The sequence below is a fragment of the Hyperoodon ampullatus genome, assembly GCF_949752795.1.
Source record: "Hyperoodon ampullatus genome assembly, chromosome: 9".
In the NCBI taxonomy this organism is placed as follows: Eukaryota; Metazoa; Chordata; class Mammalia; order Artiodactyla; family Ziphiidae; genus Hyperoodon; species Hyperoodon ampullatus.
Genome location: NC_136922.1, coordinates 44,562,293 through 44,581,723, shown reverse-complemented (window position 1 = coordinate 44,581,723; position 19,431 = coordinate 44,562,293). Strand labels below are relative to the sequence as shown.

The 19,431-nt window shown below is 37.1% G+C and overlaps 1 protein-coding gene across 1 annotated transcript in view; it reads left to right on the top strand.

Moving 5' to 3' along the window:
* The first annotated feature begins 8,927 nt into the window (after window positions 1-8,927).
* Window positions 8,928-19,431, top strand: part of PHF14 (PHD finger protein 14) — a 210,855-nt gene continuing 200,351 nt past the window's right edge. The window contains exons 1-3 of the mRNA XM_079711347.1: window positions 8,928-9,100; window positions 9,602-9,712; window positions 17,320-18,098. Of these exons, the coding sequence (XP_079567473.1) occupies window position 9,100; window positions 9,602-9,712; window positions 17,320-18,098 (891 nt within the window). The 5' untranslated portion in view covers window positions 8,928-9,099. The remainder of the gene's footprint in view (window positions 9,101-9,601; window positions 9,713-17,319; window positions 18,099-19,431) is intronic.

Here is a 19,431-nt window from a genome sequence, read left to right as displayed (position 1 = left end):
GCACTTAGGATTCTCTTGAAGATCAGATATTTCAGCACTATCCTTTTGTACTTCATCAATAGTGTTTTCTCCTGAATATCTCTGAAAACATTAATTATCGCAAGATAAAATGATCCATGGACTCTCTACAGGGAATACCCTTAAGGCAGGGGTCCCCAACCCCCAGGCCTCAGACCAGTATCGGTTTGGGCCTTTTAGGAACCAGGCCGCACAGCAGGAGGTGAGCGGTGCACAAGGGAGCAAAGCTTCATCTGCCGCTCCCCATCGCTCCCCATAGTTCACCTTACTGTCTGAACCATTCCCCCCATTGCTCGCATTGCTGCCTGAACCATACCCTCCCCCAAGCTGGGGAAAAACTGTCTTCCACGAAACAGGTCCCTAGTGCCAAAAAGGTTGGGGACCCCTGCCTTAAGAGATCACAAATGACAGCCATTTGTTTGGCTAGCTGCCTGCTCCAGCCCAAGTCAGTATTTCTTATTTTAATCCTAATAAAATGATAATTTTCCTTCTGTCATAGCAAGCACTTGTTACCAAAGGCTTGCCTTCAACAGCCACCTTATTCCAGGTGATCACATTTCATACTGTAAGTAACTGTTCTACCACTGCATCTGTATCTTATTTTCCACTGGTCATGAAGTTGTCACTGATTTTTGACACACACCAAGTCAATTAATAAATCTTTAATTCCCATTGTTGAGAAATTGATTTATTTTCTGAACACCTTTCTGTAGCAAGTACTGTGTCAAACAAGATTTTAGTAGAAGAAATGGAAACCACTCTAAGTACTTTATTCTGAAAAGAAACTTGGTACATACAAAATCATTAGAAAGGCTGAAAGAGTGAAAGTCAGTGATCCAAAGAGGCTTTTAGTTTCAAGATCATACAACTGTAGCTGAGATCTAGAAGTCAGAAAACTAAGTGCAGCTGTTGCTGCTAACCTTTTCCAGATCTGGTTCTCTACCATGACCTTATTTATACCTTTGAAACTGGTGAGTAGATGCCAGAACGTAGATTCTATTTTCATAGATGACGGATCTTGTTTTGCTGCTGCTACAGCTAAAAGAAGGTGGTCTCTGTCTTCTTTTCACCTTCTAAATCTCATGATGTACACAAGAGACCTGATATAGATGAATTATATAATTGTCTTAAAGGTTTTTTTAAAATTTAAAACCTCTCATGTTGGTAGTTTTACTTAAATGTTTATTGATTCTTGGTTGCCTATATGTCTGTATACATAATGTGGTTTTGGTAGACAGAATTTATATATGTTGCCTAAATAAGAAGTCCCGTTCATCTGGCAGATAATGAATGCAAGTTCTGTTTGTAGATGTCCTTGCTCTGATGGTTGTTGTGTGTGGGGAAAAGATCAGTGATGTAGGGAGGGAGCATGTGAGTAGGCTCTACTTTGTGGTTTATGAGTAGTTTTATATGCTGGATCTTCCTATTCCTTATGGCAGTTCATGACACTGCATCCATTATCCTTCTTTCTCCTATAAACCTGGTGCCCACTCTGGTAATTTCTGTAATCAGACTTCTCACTTAATAAAACTGAACTTCAAATTATATACTGGGGAGAAACACTATTTTCAGTTCCTCTGAAAATGGATTGCTATGTGGCTTTTTTTCCTTCTTAGGAATCACCCAGCCTATAATCCAAGTCTTAGCTCTTCTCACAGCCCACGTTCTCTCTCACCTGAGTGTTATGCAGAGACTTTACTGGAAAAAACTCATTTCAGTAACTCATCTATTTCACCTGGATGAGATTATTCACTTTTTAATCAGGTGGGTTTTGTTGGCAATCTGAGCCTGCCTCCATAACTGTCAACATTCTTTTCTAGCCCTCAAAAGTTTGCTTGTGACACTCTTCTAAGATTTATAGCAGTATTATGCTTTTATTTCTTTTATTATGGCTTTATTTCTATTTTTATACCTCTTTTGTGATTTCAGCGAAATTTGGGGAGGGTAGAAAGGTAACTGACATGTTCAGTTACCCTTTGTGAGCCAGACCTATTATCCTTAGGTTTATAACAATCTGATTTCTACTTTTCTGGCTGCTTAAAAACCTAATCAGGATCTACAGCTTCTCACTCAAACCAGATAATACAATTCAATTTTTTTTCATTTCTCTTGTTTTACTTCCACCAAGCACCCCATCTCTTTATCTCCAAATATCCTGGATTTGATTACAATCATTTTGAATTACGACTCTTCTATTTTACTTACCCTTGCTTATTAATTGTATGAAAACCCACACTTTTATTATCAATAATTATTCACATTTAATTGTAACTTTTATTTTCCTTTCCTTTTTACAACATGTTTTGCATTGCATGCCCTCCTATTTCTTGGATTTTTTCCTCCATTTTCCTGGAGTAATTATGGAGATAAGTTACTTTGTCATTTACTTCTCAAAAATTTTATTTAACGAGAGAGGCTATTATTATCATCTCCAGATTCTAAATGAAGAATCAGAGGCTCAAAGAATTCAAGTTGACTTTCTAAAGACACAGAAATTCAGTGGCAAAGCTCTGACTCAAATTCAGTTCACCAGACTGTTTGTTTGTTGTTTCTTATTTATGTTTCTCTTTCCTATAGCAAGTGTCTACAACAACAGTTTGCTGTTTATGTCACTACCTTTTGTAGGAGTAGCTTGAAGGGCCATTTCTAAATATAAATCTCCTTTTTATAATTATTGTTGATGATGCTTGTACAATCACATTAGGCTTGCTTCGTTGAACAGAATCGCGAATATTAAGAGTATTCTTTGGCAAAACACTCTATTAAGACTGTTGGTGGTTGTAGCTATTAGGAAGTAATTATTCTTATAATATGTGGAGTAATGCAGGAATACCTCAAATTTTAATGCAGAACAAAAAAAGAAACATGATGGATTATATAATAAAAATATTTTAAGAAGATAGCAGATTATTACAAGATTCAAAATTTTCTAAGAATGAACAAATTTATCATGTGTGCTTTCAAGATGTACAAAAAATTTATAGGAGATGATATAATAGCAGTTAATAAACAATAAAAATTCTTTATCTGACATAAAAATAATATTAAGTAATGCAATATCTCTTATGAATATAGATGCAAAAATAGTCAACAAAATACTAGCAAAACTGAAACCAGTAACATATTCACCATGAGTAAGAGGAATTTAAACAAGTAATGCAAGGTTGGTTCAAGATATGAAAATCAGTCACTGTATTATTGTACCGTATTGAAAAACAAAGTGCAAAAACACATGATCATCTCAATAGACACAGAAAGAGAGCTTAATAAAACTCAAAACTGTTTCATATAAGAACAATCAACAACCTAGAAACAGGAAAGAAGTTCCTCCACCTGATAAAGGGCACCTGTGAAAACCCACAGCTAAATATGATTAAATAGTGAAAGACTGAAAGCTTTCCAGAGAGAGAATTCAAGATGGCAGTATAGGAAGATATTGAACTCACCTCCTCCCATGGACACAACAAATCTAGAACTACGTATGGACTAATTCCCTCTTAAAGGGACCTAAAAACTGGATGAACAGAACCCACACAAGAAAGGGTAAAAGGACAGCATTAAGATGCATAGGAGAGGCAGAAATACGGTCTCACCAAGGGAAAAAATAATTACACCTGAGCCGTGGTGAACCACAATCAGGAGGGATTATAAAGTTACAAATCTTTTCCCTGAGGAGCAAGGGATTTGAGCTCCACATCAGGCATCCCAACCCTTAGATCCTGCACAGGAGAGATGAGCCCTCAAACACCTAGCTTTGAAAGCCAACAGGGGGTGGGGAGAACACATCCAGGAAAACTATAAAACTTTATAGTTTTATGGCTTTATGGAGGGAATGGAAAACCTGCTCTTAGAGGGCCCATGTGTAGACTCAATTGACCCAAAAACTAGCACAAAAACACCAGATTAAAAAGTGCATGGACCATAGATAAAGGGGATACATTTAGTAATATTGGAGTATCTACCAGAGAAGGAGGAACCAGTTGGGACATTCCCCAGGGACTCAGACACTGGCAGGAGCCATTTTTGCAATCTCGCCAGCACTGGCAGGCACCATTTTGAAACTACTCTCCCTTTAACTGTCAGCACCAGGGGTCAAACCCCACTGAGAGCCCTGCCCAGCCCTGTTCCTTGGCTTGGCAGTAGCTTTGCCCACCAGCACTCTGTGGCAGTCATGGCATCACCACAACAGGATGGCACAAGCAGCCCACATAGGAGACACCCCTAGAGCACCTGGCTCTGTTGGCCGGGAGGGATTGTCCTTCTGAGCCCAACAGGGCATCTGCTACATAAGGCCACTCTCTTAAGACTGAAAAAGGTAGCTGATTTACCTAACACAAAGAAATGAACGCAGAGAATTAGACAAAATGAGGAAACAGAGGAATATGTCCCAATTGAAAGCACAAGACAAACCCTCAGAAAATGAACTCAACAAAATTGAGGTAAGCAATCCACCTGATAAAGAGTTCAAAGTAATGGGCATAAAAATGATTACCAAGCTCATAAGAAGAATGGGTGAACACAGCAAGAACTTCAACAAGGAGAGGATAGAAAATATAAGAAAGTACCAAACAGAAGTTATAATTGAACTGAAAAATACACTAGAGGGGTTCAATGGCAGACTGAATGAGGTAGAGGAGTGAATCAGTGAATTGGAGACAAAGTAATGGACTCACCCAGACAGAGCAGCAAAATGAGAAAAGAATTTTAAAAAGTGAAGATATCTTAAGAAGCCTTTGGGACATCATCAAGCAAAATAACATTCACACTATAGGGGTCCCAGAAGTAAGAGAGAGAGAGAAAGTGTCAGTACGGCAATTCCTCAAAAAATTAAAAATAGAACTATCATATGACCCAACTATTCCATTTTTGTGTATTTATTCAAAGAACATGAAAATACTGATTGACAAAAGATATATGTACCCCTATATTCATTGCAGCATTATTTACAATAGCCAAGATTGGAAGTAACCTAAGTGTCCATTTATTGATAAATGGATAAAGAAATTGTGGTATACAATTGATCCTTGAACAACACGGGTTTGAACCGTACAGGTTTACTGCTACTCAGATTTTTTTCAATAAATATAGTACCTATATTTTCTTTTTAGAGATCTTTAAGTGTGGGGAAAAGTTTGCATTCAATTAGAGATCACCATATGTGGAATCAAAAGATCTAAAGTTTAAGTCCTGATTCTATCCGAACTGTTTCTGCCTCCTGCCCTTGGGTGAGTCATTTATCCACTCCTTTGTTTTTGAGGTAGAGATAGCAGTACTCATATTTTGATTGCAAGGGGAGGGCGGTCAGTGCCCCTAACCTCTGAGTTGCTCAGGGGTCAACTATATATATATATAGTTGACACACACACACACACAAAGAAATACTACTCAGCCATTAAAAAAATGAAATCCTGCCATTTGAGACAACACAGATGGACCTTGTGGGTATTATACTAAGTGAAATGAGCCAGACAGAGAAAGATAAATACCATATAATTCCACTAATATGTGGAATCTAAAAAACAAAACAAAACAGATGACCAAACAAAATAAAACAAAAACAAACTCATGTATACAGAGAACAGATTAGTTGTTACCAGAGGGGAAGAGGTTGGGGAGTGGGTGAAATGGGTGAAGGGGGTCACCTGTATGGTGATGGATGGTAACTAAGCTTGTGGTGGCGATCACTTTGAAGTGTATACTGATGTCAAATTATAATGCTGTACACCTATAACATATTCTTATATATGTAAGTTTTCTCAAAAACCTGTAAACTTTCCTCCTAAGATCAGAACAAAACAAGGAAGTCAACTCTCCCTACTTTTGTTCAATAGCATACTGGATGTTCTAGCAAGGGGAGTTAGGCAAGAAAAAAAAAAAAAGGCAACTAGAAAAGGGGGGAAAAATTTAATGCCATCTCCTGGAAGTTGCACATACCTCTTCTGTTAACATTGCATTAGCCAGAACATAATTACATAACTGCACATAACTTCAAGTTATGAAATGAAGTCTTTATTCTTGGAAAGCTTGTGCCTATTTAAAATTTAGGGATTTTTTTTTTTTTCGGTACGCGGGCCTCTCACTGTTGTGGCGTCTCCCGTTGCGGAGCACAGGCTCCAGACGCGCAGGCTCAGCGGCCATGGCACAGGCTCCAGACGCACAGGCTCAGCGGCCATGGCTCACGGGCCCAGCTGCTCCGTGGCATGTGGGATCTTCCCGGACCGGGGCACGAACCCGTGTGCCTTGCATCGGCAGGCGGACTCTCAACCACTGCGCCACCAGGGAAGCCTTAGGGCTTTCATTTTTGAAGAAGAAAGGGATAAAAGGTACTGGGAGACAACTGTCAGTCTCTTCCATATTTATTAAATGCACTTCAAAAAAGCAATTAGCTATTTTAAAATCCTTTCTTCCTTTTTTCTTTCCTTCCTTCCTTCTTTCCTTCCCTTTCCTCTCCCCTTCCCCTTCCCTCTCCTCCTTCCCTTCGTCCATTCCTTTTTTTTTTTCCTTTTTAACACATGGATTGCAAAGTTTAAAAAAGTTGTCAATCTAAATGCAATATAGTCCCCTGAATTGGATCTTGGAACAGAAAAAGGACGTTAGTGGGAAAACTAGTGAAATTAGAATTTTACTTAATAATATTGTACTAATATTAATAAATAAAAACTAATAGTTTTGTAAATGTTCCAGGGTTATGCAAGATGTTGACATTAGTGGAAGCTGGGCGAATATACAGGAACTCAGTATTATCTTTGTGTACTTCAATAAATCTAAAATTACTTCAAAAGTTAAAAGAATGATTGCTAATAGTCAATGATGAGGAGTTTGGAAAATTGGAGAGAATTCTCATGAACTCTTGGTGGTAATATATGTTAATACAGCCTGTTTTTAGAGAACAGTTAAGCAGTATTTATAAAATTAAATGGTTTATGTATTTTCATGGAGAAAATCTACCTCTAAAATTTTCTCTTATAGAAACTTGAATGCTAGCTTTAGAAATCTCTCTTTTCCCTTTTAAATAATTCAGAATAATTTCTCCCAATGAATGTAGAAGGTTGTCAGAGAGAGGAATGTTTGGTTTTATAATTTCAGGGATTAAACAATCCATAGTATGGTTAATGTTTGAAGCATGTAGAATGGAAATGAAGTTCCTGGAGTGGAGTTGTTTAAATATTTAAGTTGCTAGGCTTTTGACTGGAGAAATAACAGATCTGAAAGGCAGTGGGGAACATTAAGGACCAGATGCCACATTTGGATGTTGAGAAAATGAGTGGCTTCCATCTGAGGGGGCTGCAGGGTAACTTTCCACTTTATACAAGGAGGTACAAGAACTATCATTGAAAGGGAAAAGGATTTACTAAGGTTTTAAATTTTTGGAATGGAAGTTTCCTCAGCACGATAGAAAGATTTGAGCAGGTACATAGCAGTGGTAGTTTGGGTCAAGGAACTAAAGGTTCAGAGAGATTGGAGGGTCAGAGAGACTGCATTTTTAGCAGTGATTAAGAACACAGAAATAGGAGGTTGCGGTAACTACTATTGTGGTGGAATATCCTGAGGCATTAGAGGTAGTCCAGCTTTCAGGGAATCTGACTAGTCATACTCTTTTCGTCCTGGTCATTTGCACATGTCCTTTCTTTGGTCTGGAACCTCTGTCTCTTTTTCTCCCTTCTCCAGCCAGTTCAGACACTATGTCTGGATCTAAATATAACTTTCTCCAGGGAGACTTAGCATGTGTACTTTTTCTCTGGCAGTCCTTTTCACAATAGATAGCAATTGCTCACTGACTTCTTTGTATCCTCAACTGTACCTTAAACTCTGGCAGGGAAAAGATAAAAACTTTCTTGCTGAAGGTTCAGCCTGTATGTAATCATCCCATGACTTGTACTACATAGGTATTTACTAATTTTTCAAATTTAATGTTATAAAATTTAATTCCAGTTTACAAAAGAATTCAACACGTTTTCTTTAAAGAATAAGCTCCACTACTGCAATGTATGATTTGATTCCTATATATTTCATTTACAGTCCTTTGTGACACGGTATTTCCCCATGTTACAAACATTACCACTCAGTGTATATCTGGGGAATAAATGGATCAATTGAATCGGCTTCATTCAAATCTTCCTCTATCCTTGATATATAAACATTTAAAAAGTATTAATACTGCTCAGATTCTAACACTTTAACATTGTTTTTAAAAATAATTAACCTGTATGTGAATAAACGTGGCGTTTGAAACTGTTGAAGGACTGACATCCGATTGTACATACTCTCCTATTTTTATGGATTTAAAAATTCACCTTATAAAATAAATTATCTAAATGTATGCAAGGCACTATTCCACATTCATGGGGACACACATCCTTCTCCGTCTTGTCAGACACAAAAATTGGCCTTCCACGGATTTGGACTGAGGGCCGGGCCTCAGCGACTTACTGGCTGAGAGTCTAGAACTCTCTACTCCGCCCTCGCACTGCTCGGCTCCTCTTGGCTCCCTCTCGGCTTCCGTTCGGTTCCTTCCGTCTCCGTGCGGCTCCTCCTCCCTGAGGGAGAGCGGAGGTGAGGCTGGCGCACGCGCCCTCGGCCCCTGCTGCTGTTAGGGCCGCTGTCTGCCTGGTGTTTTCACTTCCTTCTCTTCAGAGCTGTATCCGGGTCGTTGCTTTCCCTATTGTTTTATGCAACCGGCCTCGGATTGTGTAAATTCTGAGTCTTTTGTTGCTTTTGTTGCAGGCTAATAAAGTTTTTCTTTCGTTTATTTTTTTTTCTAAGAGTTTTAACAGGGGAAGTTAACTCCCCAGGGCTGCCGGGTTAGCCGCGCTGCCTGGGCCGGAGGGCGCCTTTGGCCGGGGAAGCGCCAAAGGAAGGCGAGCTAGCGGCCGGGGTCGGTTCTGCGAGGACCGGGGGCCGGGGGGCGGGAGGGGAACCGCGGGGCTGCACCTGGGGCGCCCCGGTCTGGTCCGCGGCGCCGCCTATTTTTAATAGCATCTTTTGGACTCGTTTCCTTGGTCTCAGTCCTCGACCTCGGCGCTGCCTGGGCTCTCGCAGCCTCTACCTAGGTCTACTCCAAACGACCACCTCGGATTCCTTAGTAAGTGTGTCGGAGGCGTCCGCGGGGCGACAGGTCCATTTCAGCCCTTCTAGAAGTCAGGGCCGGCTGGAGCAGGGCGGGGGTGGGAGTGTCCTGCGGGAAGCTGGACCCTTCGTGGACGCTCCCCCTCCACGGTCCGTGGGAATGAACATAGCTTTTCATATTCCCTGGGCTTTGCATTTTCTGTTGACTGTTAACGATGTCTAAGTGAGGGATTACAAGCGAGTTTCAGAAGCAAGATGTTCAAGAGGGCCAGTTTCGATTTTGGTCGGCCTGGGTTCGTCTTTGCTGCACCTCGGGTCTGGAGCTGCCCGTGGAAATGCCCGGCCCTCCCCAGCCAGTGTTCCCACCCCAACCTTCCCCCACACCTTTTGCTGAGAACTGAATTAAGACAGATTTGCACCACCTGCACGAGGTCATCTGTACCTTCCCTCAGTACCACAGCTCTCCCCCGTGCTTGGCGTGATTGTGAATGACGGTGTAATGTTTTTCTCTTAACAGTGGATCGCAGCTCCAAGAGGAGGCAGGTGAAGCCTTTGGCAGCTTCTCTGCTAGAAGCTCTCGATTATGATAGTTCAGATGACAGTGATTTTAAAGTTGGAGATGCTTCAGGTAAATGTTTCCTTCTCGCTTCCCTTTCCCCAGCTTTCTGCAGTTGAGCTGATTTTCAGACTTTTCTTAAAAAGAATCCGTTTAATTAAAATGCCAATATAAAGTTAAAGCACATAAACTTTATTTTGTCTGTTTATTTCCCACCTTTCCCTAAGATCCTATCACTAGATACTGTCACTGCTTCTGTTTTTTTGATATTTACTCAGATAATTATCAGAGGCCTTATTCCAAAGATGCAGTAATACTGTAAATCAATTATACCTTATTAAAAAACAAACAAAAAGATACAAAGATGCAAAAGTGTTTTCTCTGTTCTTTATTTTAAAATATATTCATGCTTATTTTATGGACAGAGGGGGAAAAAGTCTAGAGATATCCTGAAGTGGAGTGACATCCTGAGAATAACATGAGCCATGAACAGCCCAGGAACAGAGTTCTTCTCTTTTCAGATCACTTGGCATCCTCTTGAGGGGAGTTTTGCTTTTTGTCTGTTAGCTCCTTTACCAGAATAGAATTGACCAAAAAAAGTTGTACTTTGGTAGGTGCTGGATCTTGTGGATTGGGCCTTTTAAAAATATGAGGTACAAAGTGTGCGTGCTTGCTTGTTATATTTTGTGATTTTAAGAATAATAAACTTCTTTGAGTCGTATATTCACATGGTACAAAATTGAAAAACAGAAAAGTGTGGTTTTCCTTTTATCTTCTGTTCATTGTAACTCACACACACGCACACATATATACATATAAAGTTTTCATTGCAGGAATCTGAGAAATACAAATTATGTTTAAATATTTTATGTGAAAAATACAAATACATGAACAATAAAAATTACTTAATTCTGTCCCTTTTGACAGAAATTTAAATAAAGTGAGAAATTAGAGCCCTTTCAGTTTTATCTTTTTAACAGTTTTAAAATATTCTTCCAGAGAATTTTTGATGCTTAGTCATATCTCCCTCCTTTCCTCTGGTTTTTCTTTTTCTTTTCTTTCTTTTCTTTTCTTTTTTTTTTTCTGTTCGGTATGGTAGGAAGGGATGAAGTTTGGTTGTGTTTTGTTACTATTTTACTTTTAATGGCATCAGCAAGCAGAATTTGCGTTGTGATTTACCGAGAACTTTTTGTTTCCACAATCTCATTTAATTTTTACAGTAACGCCGTGGAGGAGATATTATTTGACAGATAACAGGGGCACTGAGTTTAAGGAATTTGTATGAGGCCACTTAGGCCTAAATGGATCTAATCCAGTTCTTTTGACTCCCAACATTTAGAATCTTTTTATTGCTTAGATCCTAAAAGTAGATAGGTGTAATCTTAAATTGAAACTACTTACTTACTGTATCAAGGTGACTAATTGAGGTTACTTCCAGCAATCAAAAGTTGTTAAGTTTACCTTGATCAATTTTTTTAAAACTTTATTTCTCAGCTCTTTCATCTCCCATTTCGTTTACTGTTGTTTGGTACTTCCAAAGAAGGGAAAGAAAGAGAAGGTAAAGGAAGTAAAATTCAAACCTATTTTAGTGCTCTTGGTGAAAACCTTGGCAGAAAAGAATATTCTTGGCTAGAATGTAGCTTTGGTTTGTCATGGTTGAGATTGTAAACTGACAAAAATAGTTAGGTTTCAGAAGTTATGACTTAGTTTGAATACCATTAGGGAAAAACTCCAAAGCTTAATTTCTTTAAGTATTCCATAATTATTTTTATGAAAATCCTGACTTTGTATATAATTTTTCTTTTTTTGTTTATTGACATGTATCACTTCCCATTACAAGGGTTAAAACAATCTAATGATACAAATTGCTTTCTCAAAATAATTTTTGGTATCAAGCAAATTAGAAACTCCTGACCTTGTTAAAGCTTAATCATGGTTGATGGGAATTATCTGTTACTTGTGACAGTGGTAGAATGAGTTTTGTTAGGTTGATGATTTTTTTTTGAATCTCCTAAAAGCACTCAAAAATGTATACTTTCTGTTACCTAGTCTGCTATACTTATAATTTACTTCTTGGGCCCCAAAGGTCACAAATTTATTTGTGTAGTTCTTGATATGTTATCATAACTGAGAGTTTAGTAGAAAATGATTTTGTTTGAAATAGGTATTAGTAGAAATTGAGTCGTATTTTACACTCTTGGTTAAGGTGCATTGTTTTCTCCCATAGCTGAGATGTTGGCTTACTCTAGATTACCAGTGTCTCCTGTTTGAATCCTTTCTCGTCTCTGCGTAAGACAGTTGTACTCTTACAGGAAATAAGACATTAAGACTTATCACTATTTTCCAAACATGCTGAAGTTGTGGGATCCTAACCCTATTTAGTAATAGGTGATTAAACTGGAGGTGGAGAAATAATAGCTAAATAATAATCTTTAATGATAGCTAATAATAATCTTTCTGATCATAGCTTCTTTCAGAACAATCTGTAGACATGACTAACTCAATGAACTACTGACTTCCTTCAGACTTAATGTTAAAATGGTTAGATTGGTGGCCCTCAATTTTTAACTGATTCTGTGCATCAGTTTCTTCTGATTTTCATTTTGAATTCTGAAATTCTGACGACAAAACTTCATATTTCTGTTTGGCTTTAAGAATAAATATAGAGGGACTTCCCTGGCGGTCCAGTGGTTAAGACTCTGAGCTTCCGGTACAGGGGGTGTGGGTTCCATCCCTGGTTGGGGAACTAAGATCCTACATGCTGCAGAGTGCAGTCAAAAAGTAAATCAATCAATCAATAAATAAGAATAAATATAGACATTTCTGAAAAGTTATCACCCTTGCTGATAGACATAATTTTATTTTTGTGCTTCTCAGATAATAACATAGAGAAAGATAAATATTATTCAAAAATGACCTGCCAATAAGATTGGCAGGTGATTATAAACAGTTAATAATTATCAGGTTCTACCTTTAGAAAATTGTGAACTGAAAATTGATCATCTTTTCTTTTATCTTTAATGTGAATGTAGGGCTAAATTTCTCATTTTTGATTGAGGACAGTCAATAAATACATTTTCAAATTAGTCCTAAAACAGTGTGTAAGTGTATTAGAGTTATGGTGGTAACCACCAGAAGAACTGTATGTAGAAAAGTGAGCTGCTACCATATGAAATTATCAGCTTTATAGGTCTAGGACAGTTGATTATTGGCAGTTTTATGGTTTGGCCTAGTTAAAGTGGTTATATTTGAGACTTGGACTTAAGATTGGGTATAGGATAGGAGACATTTAAGATAGGATTGATTACATTTAGTAATCTACATAATGAATGATTATGAAAATAAGTGCATATTATTACTTTTATTAAACAAAACAAAATAGCAGTGCTGTGTCTTCCCAGCCCCCTAGCCAAAGTAAGATGGCTAATTTTAGATCTTGAGTCATAGTTTAGTTGGTCCAAATTGCCAGAAAACAATTTAACTGGAAGAGTCAGGCTGAGAGTTTGCCTTGGTAGTATTTTGTGCTTAACTGCCTTTGGCTAAGTGGATCAAGATATGTTCATTGACCAACTGTAGCTTTGTTTAAAAGCACTTTGCTGGATGTATGGTGAATTCACAAAGAAATAATGATAATGTTAGAATAATTAAGTGAAATAGCAGATAGATGTTATAAGGCATGATCAATCACTTGTGTAGTTCAAGTCTTTCAAAGGAGATGGGGCTACTTGAGACTGGATTTACAATGATTCTTTGAGGAGATGAGACTTGAACTAGGAACTGAAAGAGAAGCAGCCTAGGTAGGGGAAACATTAGGTGTTAAAAATGTGGAGGATGGAAAATATCGTTTATACATGGAGATCAGGTTTCGAGTAAAAGCATAGTAGAAGAGATGAGCCTGGGGAAGTAGAATGAGGTCAAATTGAGGTCTTACATGCTAGACCAGTGTTTCTCAATCTCAGCAATATTGGCATTTTGAGTTGGTTAAATCTTTGTTGTGAAAGCTTGTCTTTTGTATTGGAGGATGTTTAGCAGCATCTCTGTCTTCTACCTACTCAATGCCAGTAGCATTTACTGTACCTAACCCCTACCGTAATCCTGCCCTTTTGTGGCAACCACTGTCTCTAGACATTGCCAGGTGTTTTCTGTGGGAAAAATTGTACCCACTTGAGAAGCACTGGTCTAGATCTCTAAGAAAATGTAAAATGACACAGCTGGAACTGGAGTCAGAAGTAGATGAGTTGTGTTGACTGATTGGCTTTTTAGAAAGAGATATACTAGATGAGTTAAAAATGTTTCCAAGATGATAACTGAATAGTAGACTGGTGATCTGTCTGTTATCTGTTATATATATTTATAATCCTAATTACTGTTGCACCAGATCAATAAACAGAATAGTTAAATAATTAAGGTTGATGAACAAAGATGATTTTTTATATTGCAAAGTTAACATAAAACTCTGAATTAATTTTATTATTTAATATTTATCATGGGGGAAACTTAAGCATTGAATATTGTGAAGGGATTCTTGAAGGTTGGTTTCTAATCTCTCTGTAACTGTAAAATATTTAACTGCCTGTTAGCTGAAATAGCTATTGCTTAGAGAGGTTTTGATATATTGTGTTGTGTTTTTTTTTTTTTTTTTGCTGTACGCGGGACCCCTCACTGTTGTGGCCTTGGCAGGTGGACTCTCAACCACTGGGCCACCAGGGAAGCCCTGATATATTGTGTTTGAGAAAGATTACCTTTTATTTAACTGAATAGGAGGTAGGGATTTCCATTTTAAAGATTTTTCTTCTAATGTAAACATTTTTATTGTAGACTTAGAATTAACTCTGTTCTTATGCCTAAGGTAGCTGTATTTGAAATATCTGGTTTATTTCTCTAGTCTGTTATTACTTTTTTCTTTTATTTAAGGTTGTAGGAGTGATGGATTTGAAACGTTGTTTGAATTGGTAGGAATGGGAAATTTTTCATTACAGCCTACAAAAATAGAATTATAGACAGCCAAGGACAGTGATTTTCTCATTGTCATTATTACTAAGTAATGCCATAACTAAATATTGTTTATCTCTATCCCTCAAGTGCGTATGTACCAAAAAGAACTTATGACTAATCAGTTGAAGAAGTTATTTTTCAGAAATCAAAGAAAGATAAACTTTGATATATTCCTGATCCCAGCAGTTGGAGTATGGATAATGTGATATATTTGGAGAATGAAGGGTTGGGTAAGCTACTAGGATTTAATTCGTGGAAAAATCTCACATTCTTCTAATAATGTTAACAAATATAAAGCATTTAAATCTTTTTAAAATTCTGCTTTCTATTTGGGCATGATAACAAAACAAAATCAGAATCAAAGAGTATCAGTTTCCCTGTACTTTTAAAATAATCGATTGGCATTGGCAACAACAATCAAAACAAAATTGCAGAAATTCTTGACATTCTGTAAAATTTACAAGTAATAGCAATGTTGGATTGGTCTCAGTTTTGATCAGGAGCCCACGTTTGTGCCCCACTTGATCATTCTTTTATATCTACTGTTATGTTTTTATTGGTGAAAATTATTAGGAGTACTTTTTAAGAAAAAATTCTACAAGGTTAATCCAGAAGAAAAGTTCCTTTTCTCCATCTCCCAGGGCTGTTAATTATAGCATTGCTTGCTTTAGTCAGTGAGCACAAGGATCTATCTTTGCCTTAGAAGCATTTGGTCAACTCTGCTTATTACTATATCCTTATCTAAAAATATCTAGGAACTATTATTTTTTACCAGGGGTATTTTTCTTGGTAGGTTGGATTTAATTGTTGTGAGTGGTATAAAAAAATCACTTCTTTTCCTAATAATTTGTAGAGCTGTTGGACTGAAAATAAGTCCCCTATTTGTAAGTGACATTGGGTCCACGCTCTTTTGGAAATTTAAGAAGCTCACAAATCCAAAGATGTTTCCTAAGTTTGGCATGAATTTATTTGACGGTAAAACCAGACTGGAACTGATAGGGGTTTATTTGTAGCGTCTACTTATCATACTTGTAAATATTCATACTTTTCACTGCAGATGTAATGTATTTGATTACAGTACAGTACCATAGACCTCACTGGAGGTGTTAGTTTAATATATTGTGCATACACCATGCTACCTTTCTAAAATCTGAAAAAAATCTAAATTCTGTAACATGTGTGGCTCCAAAATTCAGATAAGGGATGGTTGGCCTACATGATATTGCTCTTGTGTCCTTTACAAGATTGTTCAGGATGAGAGTGTTTTGTCACAACAGTCCTGAATAAGATGTAGGCACCTGTTTGATAATCTTGAGATTGACAGTGATTTTATAGGTTCAATCAACATCCACTAAATGTTAGTCTTTATTTTTTATGTGATTTAACTTGCAGGATTTTTTTCATCAGCCATTTGTAAAGGATTTTTGAGATATTTTAGAAACCAGATACTAATTACAGACAACTTTTTTTTACTTTGAATACCCAGGTAATTATAGAGGCTAACACTGGTTGAGTTAACAGAAATTAAAATGGTATGGAAACATGAATTTTTTTCACCATTTTATTATTACCCTTATCTTGGTTATAGGTGCAAAATATTCATCACCCTACAGATTTTACTACTGATGTTGGCTACAACTTGACTGTGACTGGTTTGTTTCCCACTTCCTCCTGCTCCCCTTCCACCAATAACCCTCTCCACAAATATTTTAGATTTTTATTTATTTGATTATGTGTAAAGAGGATTAGAATGTTACTGAGTAGTGTTGGTCTAAGAGGGCCTGAGCTGCCCTAGACAGGAATGGAAGGCACTTGCTAGAAAACTTATGGTCCTGCATGAACTCTTTAATGTCCTCAGCCTATCTTTTTAGTGACTACTGTGCTTGCTCATTTCCGAGATGGATTAGGTTTTAAAAAAATGCATTAATCTCTTTCATTCTAGGGTCTGTAGTAGTTACTGCCTAGAATTTTTGGAAGTTTATGTAACTCTTTTATTGATATGAACAGTATCCTAATAATCAGAAAAATTGATAACTTATCTTGCAACTTCCATTTTCTGTGCCATTGCTATTGTCTGTTTTTCACTTGTGTATTTGGTGATCCTAAAATTGATTGGTATATTAGGGATGTGGTACAAATTGACTGTCATAAATATCTATGTTCATTTTTGCTGAGTAAAGAGTGAGATAAATGGAACAAAGTTTTTGGGTCATGTATTTCTTGTTCTGAATGTGACTCAATGCATGTAAGTCCATATAATTTATGAAAGAAAGATGTAAGAGAAGAACAATTTGGTATGTATTACATTATCATAAAGTTAAAATCAAGTGCTCAATTTAAAAAGAAGCACATTTACTTTTAGAAAAAAATTGCCTCTAGGGTACCAAGTATAGCGTGAGATGTATGACACAAAATAGTGGTCCTCGTTTTAAAGCATATTTTAATTTAGAGTTACATATATTCATCTTCATTAGTGCTGTATTGAACTAGAACCATTATTCCAGCTTCATTGATTTATTATTTAATCAGGTTGGGAACGTCTACCATTCTTTGACTTAAATTTGTTTATATTGTTTTGCAAGTTATTCACAAATTTTGGTGGTTTCATTTGTGTCAGCGTTGTGTGTGTGTGTGTGTATGTATATACATATGTGTGGTTTTTTTTTTTCTCATATTTTCAACAGATTCTGAAGGGAGTGGTAATGGAAGTGAAGATCCTTCAAAGGACAGTGGAGAAGGTTCCTGTAGTGACTCTGAAGAAAATATTTTAGAGGAAGAACTGAATGAAGATATTAAAGTAAAAGAAGAGCAACTTAAAAATTCTGCAGAGGAAGAAATACTATCATCAGAAAAACAGTTAATTAAAGTGGAAAAGAAGGAGGAAGAAGAGAATGGAGAGAGGCCTAGAAAGAAAAAGGAAAAAGAGAAGGAGAAAGAAAAAGATAAAGAGAAGGAGAGAGAGAAGGATAAAGAAAAAGCAACAACATCTGATAACGTGGCTGCTTCTGCTGCTTCCACCACACCAGCCACAAGTCCTCCTGCTGCTAACACATCTCCTTCAGTCCCCACTACAACAACTACAGAGGAACAAGTCAGTGAGCCAAAAAAGTGGAACCTTCGTCGCAACCGACCACTTTTGGATTTTGTATCCATGGAAGAGCTGAATGACATGGATGACTATGATAGTGAAGATGACAATGATTGGCGACCCACTGCAGTAAAAAGAAAGGGAAGATCTGCATCTCAGAAGGAAGGAAGTGATGGAGACAATGAGGATGATGAAGATGAGGGAAGTGGGAGTGATGAGGATGAGAATGATGAAGGCAATGATGAAGATCATAGCAGCCCTGCCAGTGAAGGGGGTTGCAAGAAGAAGAAGAGTAAAGTTCTTAGCAGAAACAGTGCTGATGATGAGGAACTGACCAATGATAGCCTGACACTATCTCAGAGCAAGAGTAATGAGGTAGATCAACCCAATTTTTATGATATCTGTTTGTCTGGGGAAAAGGGAATTCTTCTCTAAACCATTCTACCCGTTATATTAAGTGGCTTCCTTGAAATCCTGTTATAGACAGCTGTGGTAGTGAGTGAGCACCCTAACTGTAACATTTATTCATTTGGTCAGCCCGCCTTTATTGAGTATCTGCTGTTTGTCACCGTCCTCAAGGAGCTCACAATCACCGTCCTCAAGGAGCTCAGTCTCTATACTTAGAGAAATATTTATATGTCCATACCCTTGGGAAATAGTAGAGTTTTCCTTTCCCTTTCCTATCCTCTCACTCCATTGTTCATAGGACTGCTGAATGGTGCTGAGTGGATTATGAAAACAAAGGTCACCTTTCTTTCAACTTAGTTACATCCATATCCGCATAAAAATTTAGACTTTTAGAATACTTTTGAGCAGGGCAACAAACAGCTTAATGATTGTCTCAGGCTTTTAGAGATTCATTTTAAAGGTTAATTCCTTTTTCAGTTGTAGCACCCATCTGAATAGTCACCAGATCTTTGCTTTAGATGTATGGGAGTAAATACAAACTATATATTTACATATTTTTAGTGAATAAGTTCTCTCTACAAAGAAATGAAAACAAACAAACATTTCTTATCCTAAAACAAACATTACTATCATAAAACTACAGTAATGACTCAGTTCTTCCACTTGAAGTTCTACTACTGAAAGTTAGGTTTATCCATTGGGCCCAAGATGCAACATTCAAGACTCTTCAGTCAAACACATTTGTGTCTCTTTGTCTGTGTGTTTATGTATATGTTTTTCTTCAAAAGAAAGATTGAGTTGTCGTCTTACATGTAGATGTACCTGTTACATCACATGTAGAACTATAGTAAGTCTGTCATGCCATTAATGTGTTTATAGTCTTAAAAATTCACTTCTTTAACAAGCACTTATTTTTTTGTTTTTTCATATTATTGAAATAGGTTAAATTGGTAGAAAGATTTTCCTTCTATGCTTTATTCTTTAACATTTCTTCTGTTTACAAATTTTACATAGCAGTGATTTTCTATTTTAAGTTTCATTTAAAAATTTGGTGCTTTACCAAAATAATATATAGCAGATTGAGAGGTGTTATATGTCAGTAGAGAAGAAGCAGTTTATATTTTACATTGTAAACGTTGGTTAACTTCCAGGTTGCCCATTTTCTTAAGAAGAACATTGCCTGATTCCAGTGCTTGCCTAATTCCTATCTTTAGGTAAAGGAAAATCGTCATTTGGAATATAGTATAGTATTCATAATGATGTAGCACAGACAGTTCCATATTTCCAATTTAAGGAAACA